The following is a 19,593-nucleotide window of genomic DNA, read 5'->3' as shown; positions in this document are numbered from 1 at the left end:
AAGTTACTTCTTTAAGGAAGGAAGTGAAATGGCAATATATAAAGTTGTTTAATAAATAAAAATAAAAGTAGTGCTTTCTATATTATGTTTTGTTTCTGTATTAACTCACACATGAGTTTAAAGGCTGGGGAAAGGCACATGTGGAACAGGTTTGGATAACTGTAGACCTTTTACACAGAACATCATGCTAACAAAAATTATGGCAAGTCTAATCAAGGACATGCTGGTACAGTAATTGTCTAACCTTCTCAGGTCAAACCAGCACAGGTTCTTCAAGGGGAAATTGTGCTTCTCTAACCCATTAAGAGATCTTTGGAGAAGTTAATTGAAGATTAGATATATGGGAGCTAGTAGACATTATTATTAATGAGAATTATAATTTGAATTTATCCAACTCCTTTTATTATAAGTCATACTAATCCCCCAGTCTAGATCATAAAATATCATACAGTGACAGTTTTGATTGGTTTGACAACACAACATTTGATTTTAAATGAAATTATATACGTGAATGCTCATCTATAGAAATTTCTAAATACTTGGTCTCTGAATACGGGCCTAGAGATATTGCAAAAATGTGTAATATTGTCCCCTTTCCCCCTTATTTTAGTTCCCGAATAACTCCAATTCTACTTATTTTGTGTATGAAATTTAAATTGCATTGGATTCAAACTTCATTGATAAAGATCATAGCTGTGGAAGAGAACAAAAATGGCAACTTGAGAAAAATTCCAACATTTCCTATTACGATGCACTAGGAGATGATTTAGTGGAACTGGTTCTCTAATGGTAATTTAGTCTATTTATTTGTAGAATAATCAGAAGTTTTATATACCTCATATAAGAAAAAAATGTCTATGGCAATTCTTTATCAGTCGTAATGTAATGGTAACATTTTGCATTTTTTATAGTCACGTAGTATATTGTGTGGCCTGAAATGTGCATATCCCCCTAGTGGCTTCTGGGATTTCAGCATTTACTTCCTATACTTTGAAGCATATTTTTACCAGAAATATATTTCAAAATAAGAGGAATTTCCCCCCTCCCAGGATGTCCTGTTCTTCAGATACTCAATTTTATAATCAGAATTAATTTATTTTAATCCTGTAACTATGGAATGCACCGTAATGTTAGAGATTCTGCTTAGTTTCTCTGCACTTGGTATCTTCCCCACCACTTCTGAAATCTGCCTAGAGTATCTTGATCAACTTTGCAACTGTCTTAAGATTTGGACTTTCACACTGATACAGATACACAGGTTTTGTATCAATACCAAGTTACATGTTCATCTTTTGCTTCAATCCAAAGTACAGTTTATGTCTTGTAACACTCTACTGATAACTTATTTTTCCCATCACTATGTTTCTTTACATATCCTGAGAGAAGAACAAGGAACAAATGAAGCCCTACTGAGTTGCAAATCAAAGAAAGCCAGATAACAACATAGCTTGCTCCTGAGTCACTATGTAGTGATTGAGCTTCATAATAAATGTGCAAATTGGGCAATCAATAGTCACAACTATAAATAAACAAAATTGTAGATGGAATCAATCAACCAGTCACAAAGCCTGTAGACAGAGCAAATTATAAACCATACAGGCTCTAATCTCTGCTTCCATACAGGTTGTAGGGTTGGTTTTTGTCATTATCTTCCTGTAAACAGGAGCAGCTGTAGTCACCAGCATTGTGGTCAGAAACTTCAAAGGAAACAGAAGTACCTCAACTGCAAGTGATCATTGGAGCAAGCTGTAAGCTATCTGTAAGTAGCACTAGTACCTAGCAATGCAGTCAAGAGGCCCTTTTATTGAGAACATAAAAGAGCCACACAGAGCAGAAAACCCAGGTTGAGCTCCATGAACAATTCCCTCAATCATTAGATGACAGGTTGTTTCAAAGCTGGGTAGTTGCCCTGAGGAAGACCAGGCTAATCCAGGAGAGGGTGTGCTTACCTAGCCAAGTGAGAGAAAGAAGGTGCAGATAGACTGAACTCTGATCCTTAAAAAACATCCCAAATGTATGTGCAAAGTCCATCTGCCATTTTGCACTATGCACAAAATAACAACAAAAAAGATCCCAAGGGCAGTATTGCAAGAACTGGACTCTATTCATCAGCTGAGGATGTATAAAATTGAAGATAATGGCAGCACAGCTTATGAGGACATAGATAAGTGTAGATATACATGTCTCTATGTAATATACAAGCAACTGCCATGAATTGCTCTAGTTCCTTTGCATTTGCTCCCCTCTTCTCTATGAACATTTTTTTTCCAAATTTTCAAACCCTCAAACTTTATATCGTTTGGGACCCACAATGCTGGACAAAAGGTCAAAGAGTTTGATGTGCAATCCCAGATAGGAAAGTATCTACACAATAGAATTATGAAGAAAATAGAATGTTTACCAACAAAACCAATTCTCCAGAGTAATTGCTACTGCAGGCATTAGTTAAAAAAAGATAAATAGACTTGGAGACTCTGTACTGATGCAGTAATTCCACATTTTTTCAATTAATACAAGACAAGGCTAGATTGGAAACAACAAAATAGTTATTTTTCATAAATACACGTAATGGAAAATGTATGACAGTATTGTTTGAAAACTTGAATAGGGCAAGTGCCAACCAGTGTTTAAAAAGTTAGAGGCAAATCTTCAATATAAACTTTTCTTCAGCCTAAGATGTCAACTATAATGTCTTGACCCCAAGCTTTGATTCACACATATAAAATAAACAATTGGGGAGAGGACTCAGTTACAAGGATCAAGGCCTCCTGAAACATCCAGACTATTACAAAGAATTTGAGACATGCAAGTTCTCCTCATCCCCAATTATTAAAAATTGGAAACATTATCTTGCAACAACATTTTGAGGCAAGAAGCATACAAACAAAAACAAAAATTTAAACCCTGCATAAACCTAATCTTGTTCAAAAAATACTGTACCCTCCATATTCCCTACCCTCTTAAATTGTAGGAGGAGATAAAGAATATTCAAGGAAGTAACATGGTATTGCTCACTTTGCATCATATCTTTGTCATATCTAGAGACTATCTGACAACTCACCATGCAGATTTCTCTCTCTCTCTCTCTCTCTCTCTCTCTCTCTCTCTCTCTCTCTCTCACACACACACACACACACACACAATATAAACATTCTCACACATACACACCTCAAATCACAATAGGCTGTATAATCTAATTCTAAAGTCTTCTTTAAGTCTACCTTGATTTTTGGCGATTTCATATGGTGCTCTTAAAACACAACAAAATGCTGTTTTCTGGGAAGATTCCCACCCCCCAATTATCAGTTTTACCTACCAGCCTTGTTATTTCCTGATAATCTCCTCCCACTATTCTAGAACTTGGATAAAAAGAATAAGCTGGAAGGTTTCAAAGGAAATATGTATAAGGAGCTTCTACTGCTCCCCCTTTCCATCTGCTCCCTGAGGCATCTATCTCACTTTGTTTAATAGTGAGGCCAGGCAAAGCACCAAGTATGGGACAGGTGGGCTTAAACTCACAGATGTTTCAACTACAGCATGGAAATGTGTCAGATTAAAAAAAATGAATCCACAGGATCTTAAATGCAGACCTGTGGTTCTTGGTTAATTATTGATTGATTATATGCCATCAAATCATTGTCAGCTCTTAGTGACCTCATAGATAAATTTTCTCCATGGTGATCTGTTCCTAACCTGGTCCTGCAGCTCTTCCAAAAGTGTCCCCTATCACCACTGTAATAGATATTATAATGTTACTTCAAAAGTGCCTTAAAGAGGAAACAAATTGTGGCATGCCAACAAGAAAACCTCAGAAGAAAACCTTAAACATATGGACCCTAGATATAAGCAGGGCAAACACACACATAAAATCCATTAACTGTGTACTTTTAAAGACTAATAGAGTTGATGATATCTCACAAAGTACATTCCAGATGTTGTCAAATTGCCTTTAAACTTTGCCCTCTGTGTACTGTCCATCACAGCTTGCTTGGAATTTACAAGACTGGCTGATGTGGACATATGATTTTCCTGTGTGCAAAAGTGCAATAAAACTGCATAAGTCAAACTGGGTTGGTAAAAACATGTTCCAGGTGCTTTGAGCAATCCTTAAGGATTATGAAGAAAAAGTCATATTACCCAAGAGTAGGTTGTAAAGAACTGGTCAAGGGTCAACAGTGCTTCCATTTTCTTCCTTTGTAATAATGGATAAAGTGCAACTGCTTTTAAATTCTTCTGCAATTTCTTACATCTTCCAAGAGGATAAAATAGTTTTGCTTTGAAATCAGCACCATTCTCCCCTCCCACTACCCATACTTTCAGGGCAACAGCAACATCTGCATAGTCAGATTCTATAGCAGTCCTCCTTGATCTGGCTTTTCCCAGATGTGCTAGCTAGATTGTCACTCCCATTAATGAATATAGCATGACTACATTGGCTGGAGTGAGGGACACTTTTATTTGGGGTGGTAGCTATTTCAGCTGCAGCTTCCATTATATCCCCAGTCAGCATGCTGCTACAGATAACTGAATGTATTATCTGAAAAGATCACTTATTTGTTCTTTTCCAACCCTACAAATCCAAGGTCAAAAACCTAAGAACTATTGTAATCAATCAGTCTTTTTTTTTATTCTAACATTTAGAAGTTCAGAATCTTTTCTTTGGAGTCTTTCCAGCTCCTTCTCGAAAAATGTTAAAATAATTTTAATATAAATAATATAAAGATTTATATTTATATATAAATATAAATCTTTCTGACCATTTGAGAGTTAATAATAGGATTATATGGATATAGATATATCTAATAGGATTATATGGATATAGATATATCATAATTAGATATCTATTATAGATTTGTATTAGATATCTAAAAATTATATCAAGCAAACATTGTGAAAACNGTGAAAACTCTTGTGTTATTATACCTAATGGTGTGCTTCCATTCTTAGAAGGGAATGGATCAATCTTTCCTAACTTGGTGTTGTCCAGATGTGATGGACTATAATTCCTATCATTACAGACAGCATGAGGTTGAGAAAGGTGACAAGAGATCATAAATGGTTAAGAAGATGGAATAGATATATAGCCTTGTTTCAAGATGGCATAATTTAGGCTCAAGAATAATTAATTTGTTCAAGAGATAATGTAAATTAACTTCTCCCCATGCTATATTTTGTACAGACAGTCAAGTCCTGATCTCAAAATTCTGCATTGCATGTTTTATTAGTTTTATTTCAGCCAATGAAAAATTATGCAACATAGTGACAACAACTGTAATGTAGAGCTGCAAATCTGGAAATTTCCTATTTTAGATAGGATCTTCACTGGTAAGATCAGTTTTGGTCATCACAATACAAAAAAGATGTTGACTCTAGAAAGAGTGCAGAAAAGAGCAATGAAGATAAGGAGAAATTTCCTATCAGTAAGAACAATTAATCTGTGGAACAACTTTCCTCCAGAAGTTGGTGCTCCATCACCAGAGGTTTTTAAGAAGAGATTGGACAGCCATAGGGTCCCCTGATCAAGGAGGAAGTTGGACTAGAAGACCTCCAAGATCCCCTCCAACTCTATTATTCTGTATTCTGTAAGTCACTAGATCAGGGGTGTCAAACTGCCGGCCCGTGGGCCGGTTTCATCATACCGAAGCCGCGCCTACTCCATTGCCGGCAATGCAAAAAGAGTCACGATACGTTGCGACACGTCACGTGATGTGGCGAGGTTGACACCCATGCACTAGATGGTCTTTGGTTAGCTACTGTCAACGATATGTTTGATTGCTTAATGATAATCCCATTTTAGGGATTGTACCTTTAATGTTTTGTAAAATGTTTCTTTACTTGCTTTTTGCATCATCCATTTTATAGCATTTCATGCATAATATTTGGTTCAGACCGATCAACCTAGATCAGGTGAGGGAGTCTATGGATGGAAAGCTTGGCGTGCATGTGATTTTACAATTCTGAGAAAGAATGAGAAATGAGAATATGAAACTCAAGAATACCCAAATGGAATACTGTTTGGTTTCTGCAACTAATAGAATCTAGTTAGGCAATTTCAAAGGAAATCCAATTAAGAGTAAGTGCAAGAATGCAATGCTTAAGCAGTAGAGAGCAGATCCCAGAAGAGGGATTTGTTTGTTTTGCTTTAAAATTGGAACCTTTGAAAAGGGCAAAAGGCAGCTTATTGTTCTTTTCCCCCTTTCCTCAGTGTATTATTATTTTAAACATATGTAGATATTTCACAAGTTGCAATGAAGCTAGAAAATGAGATCACTGCCTCCTGAAAATCGGCTTGAGATGGAACTGATAGATATGATACATCCAGGTTTTTTTTTAACCTGCTTACAACTGATTGTCTACTCTGTAGTGATATATTGACACAAACAATTAACGGATACGTGATTGAGGTAATTCTTGCCAAATCTTGACTTCTGCTATATTATAATTTGGGACATGGGCATTAAAAATTGGCTTTTTAAGGAAACCTGGGTATAAATCCCTCCCTTGGGTTGTGTTTGGATGTGGTGGACTTGGTTACTTTCTTGCTAACTTTCATTGACTAGCCTGTTACTATTGGGTGAGTGGAGTAAGCTATCTCATCTGCAGAATGTTTTTAAAAAATCAGATGTTAATCCAGCCAGAATGGATAATGAAGAAGCCATCTTGCTCTTTCGCTTGGACAGCAAAATCTCTTGAATAAGCCCCAAGTCCTTCGGTTTAATGAAATTTAATCAGAGGCTCGAGGGAAGGGGATAGCATTCTGTCTCTTTAAAACTCTGCTCCCTGAGGGGTTTGCCTATTTCAACATTGTTCCAGTGCTTTTATTCTAGGGTTGCTGCAATCATTTAACTGCAGAAAAGTTTGTGTTTTCTTTCACAATGTTTTTGTGTTGCTTTTGGTGAGAGTTGTAATTATATTCAGTTATATCAGCCTATGTTTTATTTCTGGGCAAGCCACTCTGGAAACATCAGTAAACTGAATATGCAAGTTATACATTTAGAAAGCAATAATAATAATAATAATAATAATAATAATAATAATAATCATCATCATCATCATCATCATCATCATCAGCCATTGATATGTGTGACATAGCCCAGACAAAATGAGGTGAGGTGTGTAGTAAATGGACAGGCAAGCACTCCTCTACTTATTCATTGACAGCCAAATGGGTGAGTTTCAATCCACATATAAATTCATTTCAAAAATGGAATTTTCATCTGCATAAGGGCAGTTGTGTATCCTCTGGGTCACATGCAACATCATATCACCCCAAACCCTCCCTTGTTATTAGAGAGAAAACTGGTGTCTTTCTAAAACCCAGATGGAACTTGGCTGACAAGAGAAAAGAAACATCTTCCATCTTCACAGCAGCCTCAGAATTAAATGACTGGAAACTGTAAGTATCTGGATAAAAATCAAGGAGAAATTGAGACAGAGGAAAATCTGTTTCAGGAGAAATTGCTATCGCTGAAAGGATAAATAAACATTTAGGTAGAATTGTTGCATAAGATTACTTTTAATTTGACTGTTTAACTTATTGTTTCTATTTTTATACAATTTTGTTATAATGATTTTTGAGCAACATGGATCCTTGTTACATTATTTATTTATTTATTAAATTTTTATGCCACCCATCTCCCCTGCAAGTTGATCCTGGACGGCTTACAGGTTATAAACCTAACCTGTCCATAAGAATTTCCTCTAACTTAGAAATAGAACAGATCAGTGACATCCTGTGGTCTTTATCTTTTCTGGTATATATTTTTCTATATTGGATTTATTATTATTAAACTTGTATGTTGACCAACTCTCAGTTTCTCTGGTTTTCTTTTTGAGGAAAGGGAGCAGAAGTGAAACTGACTAGGATTCTGTCTGTTTTCATCTTCTTTTCATAGAAGACCAGCTGGCTGCTGCCAAACTGATGCTCCACCCGCCCACCCACCATCTCCAATCAAGATTCTTGAACTAAATATTTAGCAGATTTGCTCTAAAGATAAACCTTTCTGAGACAGGGGAATGACAATTAATTGAGTCCAGGAAATGGGAGGCAGAAAGTGACAAGAGTTCCCACCAAGGACAGTAATAGTTTTGATGTGATCTCAAAGTCTTTGCAGATGAGTCAGAAATGAACCAGCTCAGATCCTGAATGTATTTGACTGTGTGAGATTACCAAGGTCTGGAGTAGTTTTAGAATACTTGTGTAGAAGCTGTTAGTGATGAGATTGGAGAAAAATAAGTGACTTTATGTTGAATAGTGGTTGTGAGTTGTTTTTCATGGTTTCCTTTGGATGTGTGTAATCTATAAGTCAAATCCAGGCTATAGACTTTATTGGGGTGCTTAAATCTGCAGCTGTCCAGAAAAACGGAAACATCTGGTCCACAATAGTGAGTCAATTAAATTCAAGGTTTTTATATAAAATTTAATTTGCCTGGCATACATGAAGACATGCAGAGATTCATGAAGTATGTAAGTAAGTGTTACAATTGCTTAATCTTCCCTAAGATGTTCAGATACTTTAGTACAGGGGTCTTCAAACTTGGCCCTTTGATGACTTGTGGACTTCAACTCTCAGAATTCCTAATTCCACATGCCTGGATGAGGAATTCTGGGAGTTGAAGTCCACAAGTCATAAAAGGGCCAAGTTTGAAGATCCCTGCTTTAGTACATTACTGATTAAAGCATCTTTCCCCCAGGATTTAAAACACAAACTGCAATAAGCAAGTCTCCAATTAAAGCACATACAGATTTAACTAAAATCAGAACCATAAATATTTAGTTTAAAGAACTCATGCTCTACTTTTGATTCTGAAGACAACTCCCAAGATATTTTAAAATAAAAAATATCTCATAAAACAATAAAAACTGAAAGCAATAAACCCTTAAAATCAGAAGTGTGTTAAGCAGGGAATTAACATAATATTTCAAAAACCTTAAAAGGATAAACATTTCAGGATATTTACATCTAACAATAATCATTCTTTGGGAGACACCCTGAGCCTGATATAAAATGGGCAGATATGTAAATGTTTTAAATAAATAAATAAAAGACATTTCCTCTGGAAAAAAAATCAAACTGTAGGGTAGTGAAATCTTTTGGATTTGAAGGCAAAACAAATGCACTGAATTTTAAGGGCACCCACATAGTACCTATCTTCATTTCCTTAAAACAGCTGCATCTTTTCTCAAGATTGTACAATTGCTGTCTGTAACTGCACAATCTCAGGAACTGAGAAATTAAACTTTAGGAGTTGTAGTTAAGTGATATGTATATACACCTATGTATTCCAAAGCATTTTTTGGCTTTAAATATAAAGTATTCTGTAGAAGTTCCCCCACCCAAAAGAGTTACACATTACCTCTTCAAAGCAGAACTGAAGAGAGCATGCCTTAGTCCAGTGTTTTTCAAACTTGGCAACTTTTAAGATGTGTTCACTTCAGTTCCCAGAATTCCCCAGCCAACATTTCCACACATCTTAAAGTTGCAAGTTTGAAGGGTATTGCCCTAGTCATTTGACTTCAGAGGCAATATTGCCTACACTTCTGTTATTAAGATATTGCTACCAGGTATAATTTAAATAGGTTTCAATAGCTATACAACTTATATTGATTTTTTTTCCCATTTGGTATTTTAAATGAGCAGATCGAAATAAGAGCAGACTGTAAACTAAGTCAGATGAATATGCTATGTGATACAATATTGTTAACAGTTTCCCCCCAAAATCACAGATGATCATCCTATCTGCTCTATTATAGAATTATATAGTCCCTCCTTATTCCACCACTGTGGTTCTTGCAATGTTCTATAATCAAACTTTTTGCATAGATGTCGCTTTCTGCCTCTTCCTCAGTCCACATCTGGTGCCAATAGTTGCAGTACAAATCTCTTCCAGCAAAGGGATAAAGACCCTGTTTGCATTGGCACAACACCTTCAGCCAGATGCTGTCTGGAAGGTTCCATATTTAGAAGAAAAGAAAACATATCACACCATAACAAGAATAGAACTGATCTCTGAGGAAAAGAATCAACTCAGATTCTCATTTGCTATACTTAAATGTTCTCATTTTACTTGTTGCAATATCCAGATTGTGAGGCCCTAAATATTAGGCAGATTTAAACAAAGAAACTGACATGTAAAATTATGGCTTTCTTATGTCACGAAGGTCACCATTTTAAAAAGGCTTAATATTCAGGCAGAACAATGGATGGACTGGAGGCCAGATAAATCTCTGCTTGGCTCAACAGGCTTAACTCTGAGCAAAGCCCCAGTATTTTGTGAGAGATGCATTGTTTGGAAGCACTTGAGGGCCTGGACAACACAGCTAAACCAGGATCTGGATAAAGAATGGCTTTTAAGAAACACATTATACCTCAGGGCAAACTAGTTGGGTTTGGTTAGAAAGCTGCACTGTATGTCTGTGACAACTTAGTGCTGCCATTGTGTTTTTTTCCTAATCAGAAAAAAAATACCACAACGCTACTGGTTCTAACTGCAAAACAGGAAGGCAGGAGCAAGAGAGCAGAAAAATAAAATTCTAGGAATACATGTACATCTCATACAATTCTGTGTAAATCATAAAGCCAAACAGAATTTTGATTATAGAAAGGTGAGTGACAGGAAAAAAGGAGAGCAAGGGACACTCATGTTAGAACTGCCACCATTTGTTGAGCTTTGTTTTCACATTTGCTTGTGAAGTAACCATTTCTTCTACTGCATCTATTTTAAGTGACTGTGTTCTCATTTTTACTCCAGGTCAACACATAAAATAAATGGCCCTTTTTCTTATTTCAGAGAGGAGGAGAAGGAGGAGGAGGAGGAGGAGGGCAAGAATGTATTCAGTGAATTTGCTACTGAGCTTAGTTGAGATCCTCCACTTTTTCTGCTTTTGTGAAAGCCAATGATTATCAAAAAACAAAACAAAACAAACCTCTAAGGAGCCTAATGGCCAACAATTCTTCTCTAATTAGTGGCCCAGATTGGCATTCATGCTTATGACTTCATTAATTATAGCATGGAAAATAAGTGCTCTTTTCTTCACTTCCCCACTTCAGGACAAAAATCCTGGCAATACTAGTCAGCCCTCCCAAGTAAACCAGATAGGAAACACAACTAGATGAGCTAATTCTACTTTATTCTAAGGCTACATTAACATAATCTTGCAAGTCGGAAAGTGCAAACTTCCCACCACTACTTTTAACCTCATCAATTAGGGCAAGTCCTTCCTAAGACTTTTTTCTCTCTCTGTTAAGCCACTGAGGGCTCCTGCTTCTCTCTTCTAATTGTTTCTTAGGCCATATCTCTTTCCCTCATTCCCCAAGGTCATCCACACATTCCATTACAAGTATTAATCTAAGGTCTGTTGGTTTTGATGTAATATAGAACTCCATCTTGTGAGAAGCTAGGATTTTTATAATGAAGTGGAAGGACCAGAGAAAATGAGGACATCATTCATGGCCTCATTAACCTTAATCTGTGGCTCTGTTTCCTATACTGCAGTCCTATGTATTGATTCTCTCACTGCTTATACTTGCTGATGATTATTTAAATAGGAAAGCAAATGCTTCTAATCTTCTTTGTTGATATGGTTAAACTTTATATCTGAACTACCTGAATAATTTGGGTCACTAGTTGTTTAGGAGGCTGGCAGAGCTACCTTTTAATCAAATCTATTATTGCCTGGGTCAAAACTACATTTCAAGGAAATATCATTGAGACTGCAATAGACATATCACCTTGAAAGTGTCAAGGTTTTTGATCTAGGAGTTATAAGTCATCCATGAACCTCTCTCCCAGAATCTGACAATGCTGAAGATTTGCTCATGGGTCAGTTTAAGCCTCTGAATGATAAAATGATGCCATGACAAAGCTTACCATCATGCTAAATTCCAGGTTTTTTTGTTGCATTCTTTAACTTTCCTTCAAATAAGGAACTTTCATTTCAAACTATGACTGCTACTGCATAAAGAATAACATTTCATTGTGTGGTAGCATGTGATCTGTGAAGTCCCTGGAAGGGATATCTGGCTTGCCAAACCTCACAGCTCCTGTAATTTCTGTAAGATGGATGCATATCATGAGACCTGGTACAAGACCTCAAATATCTAACAAAATAAGGAGCTTGATGCCATCCTACTATATGAGCAGGACATACTAGCTTTGTATTTATTTTACAAAGAGAGTAAGGAATTGGGATACAAGATTAAGAGGGCAGGATAACATACTCTAGTCTGATAGTAGAGCAATGACTTGCTGAGACATCTCTACTTAAGAAGAACTAGTATTTAATTAGCTATCAGTTCTCTTTGAAGACTGTAGCTCCTCAGTCAGCTAAACATTTCTAAAGTGTACCTACAGGTCTAGTCAATCCTTGCTTTGTTTTCTGAAATCAGAATTCTTGAATGATGCAAATACAGGTGAGCAGCAAAATATCTTTTGCAATAGTCTAACAAACTTAGCAGTGGTTATGTCAACATGCACTCATGCAGTGGCAGAAGTGGGAGTCAGTTTTCTGATTGGTATAGGATTTACATTTGCAATAGGATCTGAAATAAAACAACATAAACAATCTGCATTTCTTCACTGAAGTTTTTTTAAAGAACTCTTCATTGGCAATTAAGGCAAAATTAACCACTGCTAAGTTTGTTAGACTGATGCAAAATACATTACAGGATATATCCTCCACTGCTTAATTACTCCACATTCATTCCTTGTGGATGATGAAGATAAGTCTTGTATGTTGAAGCAAGTAGGATCTATAAAGGCAGCACCAAAATTTAAGATACATCTACACAGGGAATATACATGAACTAGCAAACTGAATATTCTTGAATACATCTCCATGATTTTATCTTGTACTCATTAACCTATTTGCACAAATCAACTTGAGACAGCCAAAACAGACTGTCCATAGGTAGAGGAAATATGCTTTCATTATCAGAGATTTGTAACATACAACAGAGTATAACCATTTTTTCCTAATGTTCACTTTTCCTATGGCATAATATGAGCCACCTTTTAAAATAAAATGCTAGCCTTTGATTTCTATCTTAGATGCATCAGGGAGTAAGTTCCATTGAACTCAAAGAGAGTTATTTCTTAATAAATATCTCTCAGATTATGTTGATGATTAATTCCTTGGGTAATCCAGAAAGACAATACTTACAGCATTAAGTCCACCCAGAAGGAGATAATTACTGTAGAGAGAATGCAGCACATGCTTCTATGAGGTGGCACTCACAGTACAATAATAGTTTGCAGAAAAATCTGATTGCTGCACTTCTCATGGGGATAAAGAATTGGATCCCCTATACTATTTCACAAAAGTGTAAATTATATAGAAATCAACCAGAAGAACTCTTACAGTAGGGCTGGCCATTCTTTTTATAATTCAGAATCTATATTTTATTTAATGGAAGAGGTAGCCAGGTTGAGGATAACAGTAGGCAAATTGATTACGGTATATCATGACATCATGCAAATAGTGACTTCTGGGTGTGTGTGTGTTCGTCTGTTTTGGCAGAATTGCAGACGGAGGTTTATTTTCTGTAAAAATAGGCAAGAAGTTGTCCCTCTGTTTGCCAGGAGTTTCTAGCCAAATTATGGAGACATGATTTTGTGAGGCCCTGGGGACTGCAGAAAAGGGCTTTGAGCACTTACAAGCAACATTTTTTATAATAAAATTCTAAATATATTTTTCCAAAATAAACCCAAGTAAATTCAATAGCACATATTTTCTAAAAGAGATGTATAGTACACTTCATCCTATATCTAGCTCTTCCCAGTATTTTTTTAAAATAGAGAATAGAATAGAGTAGAGCTGGAAGGGACCTTGGAGGTCCTCTAGTCCAGCTCCCTGCTCAAGCAGGAGAACCTATACCATCTCAGACAAGTGACTGTCTAGTCTCTTCTTAAAAACCTCCAGTGATGGAGCGCCCACCATTTCTGGAGGCAAGCTGTTCCACTGGTTAATTGTCTTCATTGTCAGGAAGTTTCTCCTTAATTCCAGGTTGCTTCTCTCTTTGATCAGTTTCCAAACATTGTTACTCACCCTTCCCTCTTCAATATCAGGCTGAGCCCAAGGGAGGGAGTCCCTTCACACCCACAAGAGATCTAAATCCAACCCACCTTGAATTCCTTTGACTCTTATCTACCACCAATTTGCTTTAACCTTTAGTAATTCAGATTCCTGTAGAGACAATAAGCTTGCAATAAATATACTTATTTGAACTGGCTGGATCTGATTTTCCTGATGCTTGACATTTTATTCTCTACTATCTATGTTTACAACTGAAGCCTTAGGGTCAGATCGAAAAACGTAAGTATTCATAATCTTGCACAGTCTATTTAAATTGTCAACAGTAAATATAAGTCAGCAACCAGGAGACTGTTAGTTCTAGCCCTGCCTTAGACATGATAGCCAGCTGGATGACCTTGGGCCAGTCACTGTCTCTCAACCCAACCCACCTCGCAGGGTGGTTGTTGTGAAGAGAATAGGATAAGGAGTATTACATATATTTGATGCCTTGAGTTATTTAAAAAAATAATAAAGGCATGTTGGGAATCATAGCAGGGGGGGAGGCCGCAAACTCAAAAGTACCCACCATCCTTCTACAGCTGCAAGAAATCCAGAACTGACCCCCCCCATACTATAAGCTCCATCAATTAATCTATTATGCTCACAGACCAGCAAATAAAAGCATTAAAACAATAACAATAGTTAAAAAAATAAAAAAAGATAGAATAATATATTGTGATTGGTGGTAGATTAACAGTGGGCCGTTAAAGTTTGTCTAATTTTACATACAGCATAGCAGAATTTGGCCACATTCAGCGAAGCTACTTCATACTGATCTTATATCAGTAGTTACACATATAAAAGATCAGTATTTCCCGGATATTTTATTAGGTAAGGTGTTATAAATTGAGTCAGTGAAAATGCAGTACAGCAGGACATGAGTTACAATTCCAATGGCCCCTTGTCCACAGGGGCACAATCTCAGCTCATACGGTGTTCTTTTGTATTGGCCCTCCAAAACTGCTGTGGGGAAGTGCGTTGCAGTGTGCTAAGATTAATGCCCTTCGAATTTTTGGGACGGTTATTTGATATAAATATCTTGCTGCTTTAAAAGGGGGGAGTTTGACTGCTCAACAAAGCATTCTTGGGAAAAGCCCGATCTTCTTGGATTTCCAGATCTTTATTACATTGTTAAGTGGGCTAAGTGCACACTCATACCCCCATCATTAGAAGCACTTCCCTGAGGAAACCAAGATACTGGAGTTTTTGTGAGAAGGTGCTGAACCATACTGATCTGAAATTGTCTTCTATAAGGAGAGAACTCAAACACATAGGGAAAAAGAATAGTTTTAATCCAATGGGCAAAAATGTAAATCCATGTACCTGTTTTGATTTAGGCTAGTCCTCCCTCCCTCCTTACTACTATATTTGGGATGCAGCGGACTACCTAAAATATGGCTCTTAGGAATTTGGACTGCACCTTTTGCAGAGGAGTAAAAGAGGAGTAAGGCCCCAGCTGAGCACCAAAGGGTGATTGTGTGCGAGCCTTAGCTGAATATAATTTCCGTGCTGCAGGAATATACTGTGCTCTTCTGGAACCCTTAAGCTTGATAAAGCTTTATTTATCTGTTCCCAGGCTGAGGCTGACAATCTGGTGAGATTCCTATACAATAGACTGTAATAAAGGAGCAGGTTTTAACCCTAAAATGTGGGTGTGTTGCTTGTGCATGACAGGGCATGATAATAAAAAATAAAAAAACATAGTTTTAAAAAGACATTTCTCTACAAACCAAAAACTTGTAGATGTTCCCAGAGAATGGTCTCCAAAATGAGTCCAAAAGCTCAGAAAACCAAACCTCTGGTCCCAGCGACCGACCCAGATTGAATCCTGCAACATTTCAACTCTTTTATTCATAATTAACCTACACAAGCATGTATTCATCAAGTCCATGCCTTAAGATCAGACTATCTCCATTCAGGTCTAGTAAATCCTTTCCCTTTCTTGTAGTTTCATAGCCAGACAGCATAATTTATTTTTATTCCTTTCATTGTTAATTCATGGTTTTTCTTTCCACTTAGTTCCTCTTACATCTGAAGTTGCAATCTTCCATATGCCATGTCCACCAGAAGGGCCCACCAATATTAACCTTCCCATCATGGTTTTGATCAATAGAGACTTTTACATAATTTCTTTTAAATATATTAGCGAAGAGATAAGACTAGGTTACTAAGATTACCACAACTCCACTACAACAATCTCTGCTAATGATAAAGAGATTACTAGCCACTTCTGGCACATTTTGGCCAGTGTCACAAGCACAACCAAAGCCCAGTTTTTTTCCCCTCAAATAGGCTCACACTACTGTATGAAAGCTAAGATCACTAGTCTGGAGAACACTTGCAAGCCAACATGTTATTGCCTGTATCCCATCCACTCAGAGGTGACTACAGTATCTATTCACACATACCTATATATATGCATGCACCCTGTGTATCAGCACACCTCCAATCTGTGCAAAAAACTAAAATTTTAGTTTAACCGGACAGCTCAGACTGTAAATAGTCCCAGTCTTGTAGCTATTTAATTCAATTTCTGTATTTTTGGTTTGTCCTAATTTAGAATATAAGAGTTAAAATAGCACGGTAAATCTAAAGCCTCAGTTAAAGAATGGTAACTGATGGAATAAAAATGATATTTATGTGTGCTTGCTGAAGTTTATAGCTCATCCTACAGTGCAAACATAGCTAATCTTTTTGTTTAAATCTGCCTCCAGTTCCTTTCTCTATTTTCTAATATTTCTTAGTTATATAGTAATATAAACGATAACGTTTTGATTCAAGTAGGGATGTGGAGTTCTCTAGGCTACAGGAAGTTGCAGTTCAGGCACTTCTGGAAAGCTACAACTTCATCATAGACTAGAGCAGGGGTAGGCAACCTTGGCTCTTTTATGACTCATGGACTTCAACTCCCAGAATTCCTGAGCCAGCCATGCTGGCTCAGGAATTCTGGGAATTGAAGTCCATGAGTCATAAAAGAGCCAAGGTTGCCTACCCCTGGACTAGAGAGAGGAAGAATTCCCAGGTGTGCTTTTAAAAATATTCACAAACTTATATTGGAGATAGTTCAGAGTGTTAAAATTTGGGAAATCATTCACACTAAGACTTGTGACTTGATTGTTGCATAGCACAATAGCTGTCCATTCAGAACCGAAATTCAGCCTTCATTCTCTCAATCTGCCCCTTTCCACTTGTGTGTGAAGTGGCTGTTCCACTCTGTTCGCGCTACAACTTTAACCAGGACACGTGTAGACCCAGCAGAAGCATTCATGCAACAAATTATACATTGGTTAGAGTTTTTCAGACTTAGCTTGCTGTCTGAACCTAGCTGACTTGATCGTCTCAAAAGTGCTTTTTCAAAAGGCAATTGGACTATGTTTTTTTTTCTTGAGGAAGACCTTACGCTTCTCATCCAAGAGGCTTCATCCGTTCATTAGAGTCAGAACTGATGAAGCTTCTTGGATGAGAAGAGAAAGGTCTTCCTCCTTAAGAAAAAAAAAAACATAGCCCAGTTGCCTTTCGAAAAAGCACCTTTAAGACAACTGTGACCCGGATGATTGAGAAGCCCCGTAGATAGCTTACTACGTGGTTATTCCAAGTGTTTTATGCAAACCGAGGAAAATGGTTAATTCGGTAATGGGGTTTTTGCTTCTTGTGTACTGTGGTGTCTTTCCAAACCCCAAAAGCTATTTTGGCTCCGAAACTTGCTGCATGGATGGTGGAATGCAGCCTCCTCTTTTGGAGCACCGAGCCGATTTCCCCGCCCCACTTCGAAGCCAGATCTGTTGAAAGAATTAAAAGGGAACAAAGGGAGACGTTCTTCCCCGGCTCCAGTTTGGGCGAGAGGGTGCAAGCAAGCAACTTTTAAAAACTCAGGACTGGGAGGCGGGGCAGGGAGAGAATCAGGCCAGGGCCCCAAAGGCGCTGGCCCAGAATCAGCAAGAGACGGTGCCTAAAGGCAGGAGACCTCCGGAGAAAAATCGGATTCCCTACTCCACCCCACCCCCCCATTCCCGAAACTGGCCAAGCCCAGCGCCCGCAGGAGCCGTACTTTTCTTGCAAAGCCAACGGCGCCCGAGGAGACCTTTCGGGAGAGAAGAAGGCAAAGGGGAAGCGACCGCCTTTTGCCCACAGCACCCCCCCCCCCTTCGCCTCTCCGAGGGTCTCCCCCAGAACCAAGCCCTGGCGGAGCTCGACCAGGGAAGTGGCCCGCAGGCTTCCAGGAGCAAAGTTGAGGCTGAGAGAAGGGGGGGGGGCGTCGGGGGAGGGGGCGTTCCAGAGAAACTCCAGGGCGGCCCCAGCCCCCTTTTCTTTCCTAGGAAATGGAGTCTTGGGAGGGGGAAGCGGTAGCCCCAGGCAGGGTGGGTGCGTCGGTATGTGTATAAAAAGCACAACGTGAGGGAGCCAGCAGCCGCGGGATTAAGGAGCTTTGTGAAACTTCATGCCTACACGCAAAGTTTGGCGAGGGAGGGGGAAGAGACACTTCCCTCTCTCTGCAGTGTTTTGCTTGAAAATATTTGAGAATCCGACCCAGAGAGAAGGAGTATGTCCTCGAAGGAAGGAAGGAAGGAAGGAAGGAGGGAGGGAGGGAGGGAAGGAGGGAGGGAAGGAAGGAAGGAAGGAAGGAGGGAGGGAGGAGGGAGGGAGGGAAGGAAAGGAAGGAAGGAAGNGGAAGGAAGGAAGGAAGGAAGGAAGGAAGGAAGGAAGGAAGGAAGGAAGGCCACTCACCTGTACTGGGAGCTGGGATGAGCATCGAATCCCCTTGGGGGTCTCCATCGGGCGAGTCAGTGGAACGGCTCGGGAGGTCGCTTCGCACCTGGGACATCGGAAGGAGCCCTGCGAGACGCCGCCGCCGTCGCCGCCGCCCGCAGAGACACAGAGGCAGACAGAGCGAAGTTCATTGAAGACGCTCCCTCTCCGGCCGGCCCACAAGACGCTCACCCCTGGGGATGAATCAGACGCTTCGCTGGAGAAACCGCCCCGCGCCAGCCCAGGCTTCCTAAATCTCTCGCTCCCCAGATCGTCCCCCTCGCGAAGAAAGCCCAACCCGACGCAAACGCCGCCTCCAGCCACCTCTTCGCCGCGGTGAGACTCCGCGAGCCCACCGCTCTCCGCCCCGCTTCCCAAGACAGACGTCTCAAACAAACAAACAAAAAAAAAAAAACCCATCTGGGCAAGAGGAGGGGACTTACTTTGGGATGAGTCTTCAGCCCCGCTTGCACCAGCGGACGGTCATCTTGCCGCCTTCTCCACGTGCGGTTCTCTCCCGCTGCTCCGCTCCACGGCTCCCGCCGTCACCCCTCTTGAAACAGAGCTCCGAAAACAAAAGATGCAAACCCCTCGGTTGCCTCCTGCCCTTCGTAAGGGGTGTAACTTTTCTCCCTGTGCGCTTCTCGAAGTTTTCCGAAGTAAAGAAAGCGAGAACTGGGGAAACGCGTTCAACCACTGGAGTTTGCCTGCCTTGTTCTTTCTGGAAAGTTTAGTTGCAAACGGGCAAGTTTCAGCCTCTTCCCCCTTATCCT

General features: G+C 39.0%; 1 protein-coding gene across 1 annotated transcript in view; it reads right to left on the bottom strand.

The window, feature by feature from the left end:
• The window catches only part of MDFI (MyoD family inhibitor), a 56,669-nt gene extending 37,765 nt beyond the window's left edge, over positions 1-18,904 (bottom strand). The window contains exon 1 of the mRNA XM_015820556.1: positions 18,800-18,904. Within this exon, the coding sequence (XP_015676042.1) occupies positions 18,800-18,896 (97 nt within the window). The 5' untranslated portion in view covers positions 18,897-18,904. The remainder of the gene's footprint in view (positions 1-18,799) is intronic.
• Positions 18,905-19,593: the final 689 nt, after the last annotated feature.

This window comes from Protobothrops mucrosquamatus, unplaced genomic scaffold (genome assembly GCF_001527695.2).
Source record: "Protobothrops mucrosquamatus isolate PMUCROS unplaced genomic scaffold, P.Mucros_1.0 scaffold1144, whole genome shotgun sequence".
Taxonomy (NCBI): Eukaryota; Metazoa; Chordata; class Lepidosauria; order Squamata; family Viperidae; genus Protobothrops; species Protobothrops mucrosquamatus.
The sequence above is the reverse complement of the archived record's forward strand: the minus strand, read 5'-3'. Positions and strand labels throughout refer to the sequence as shown.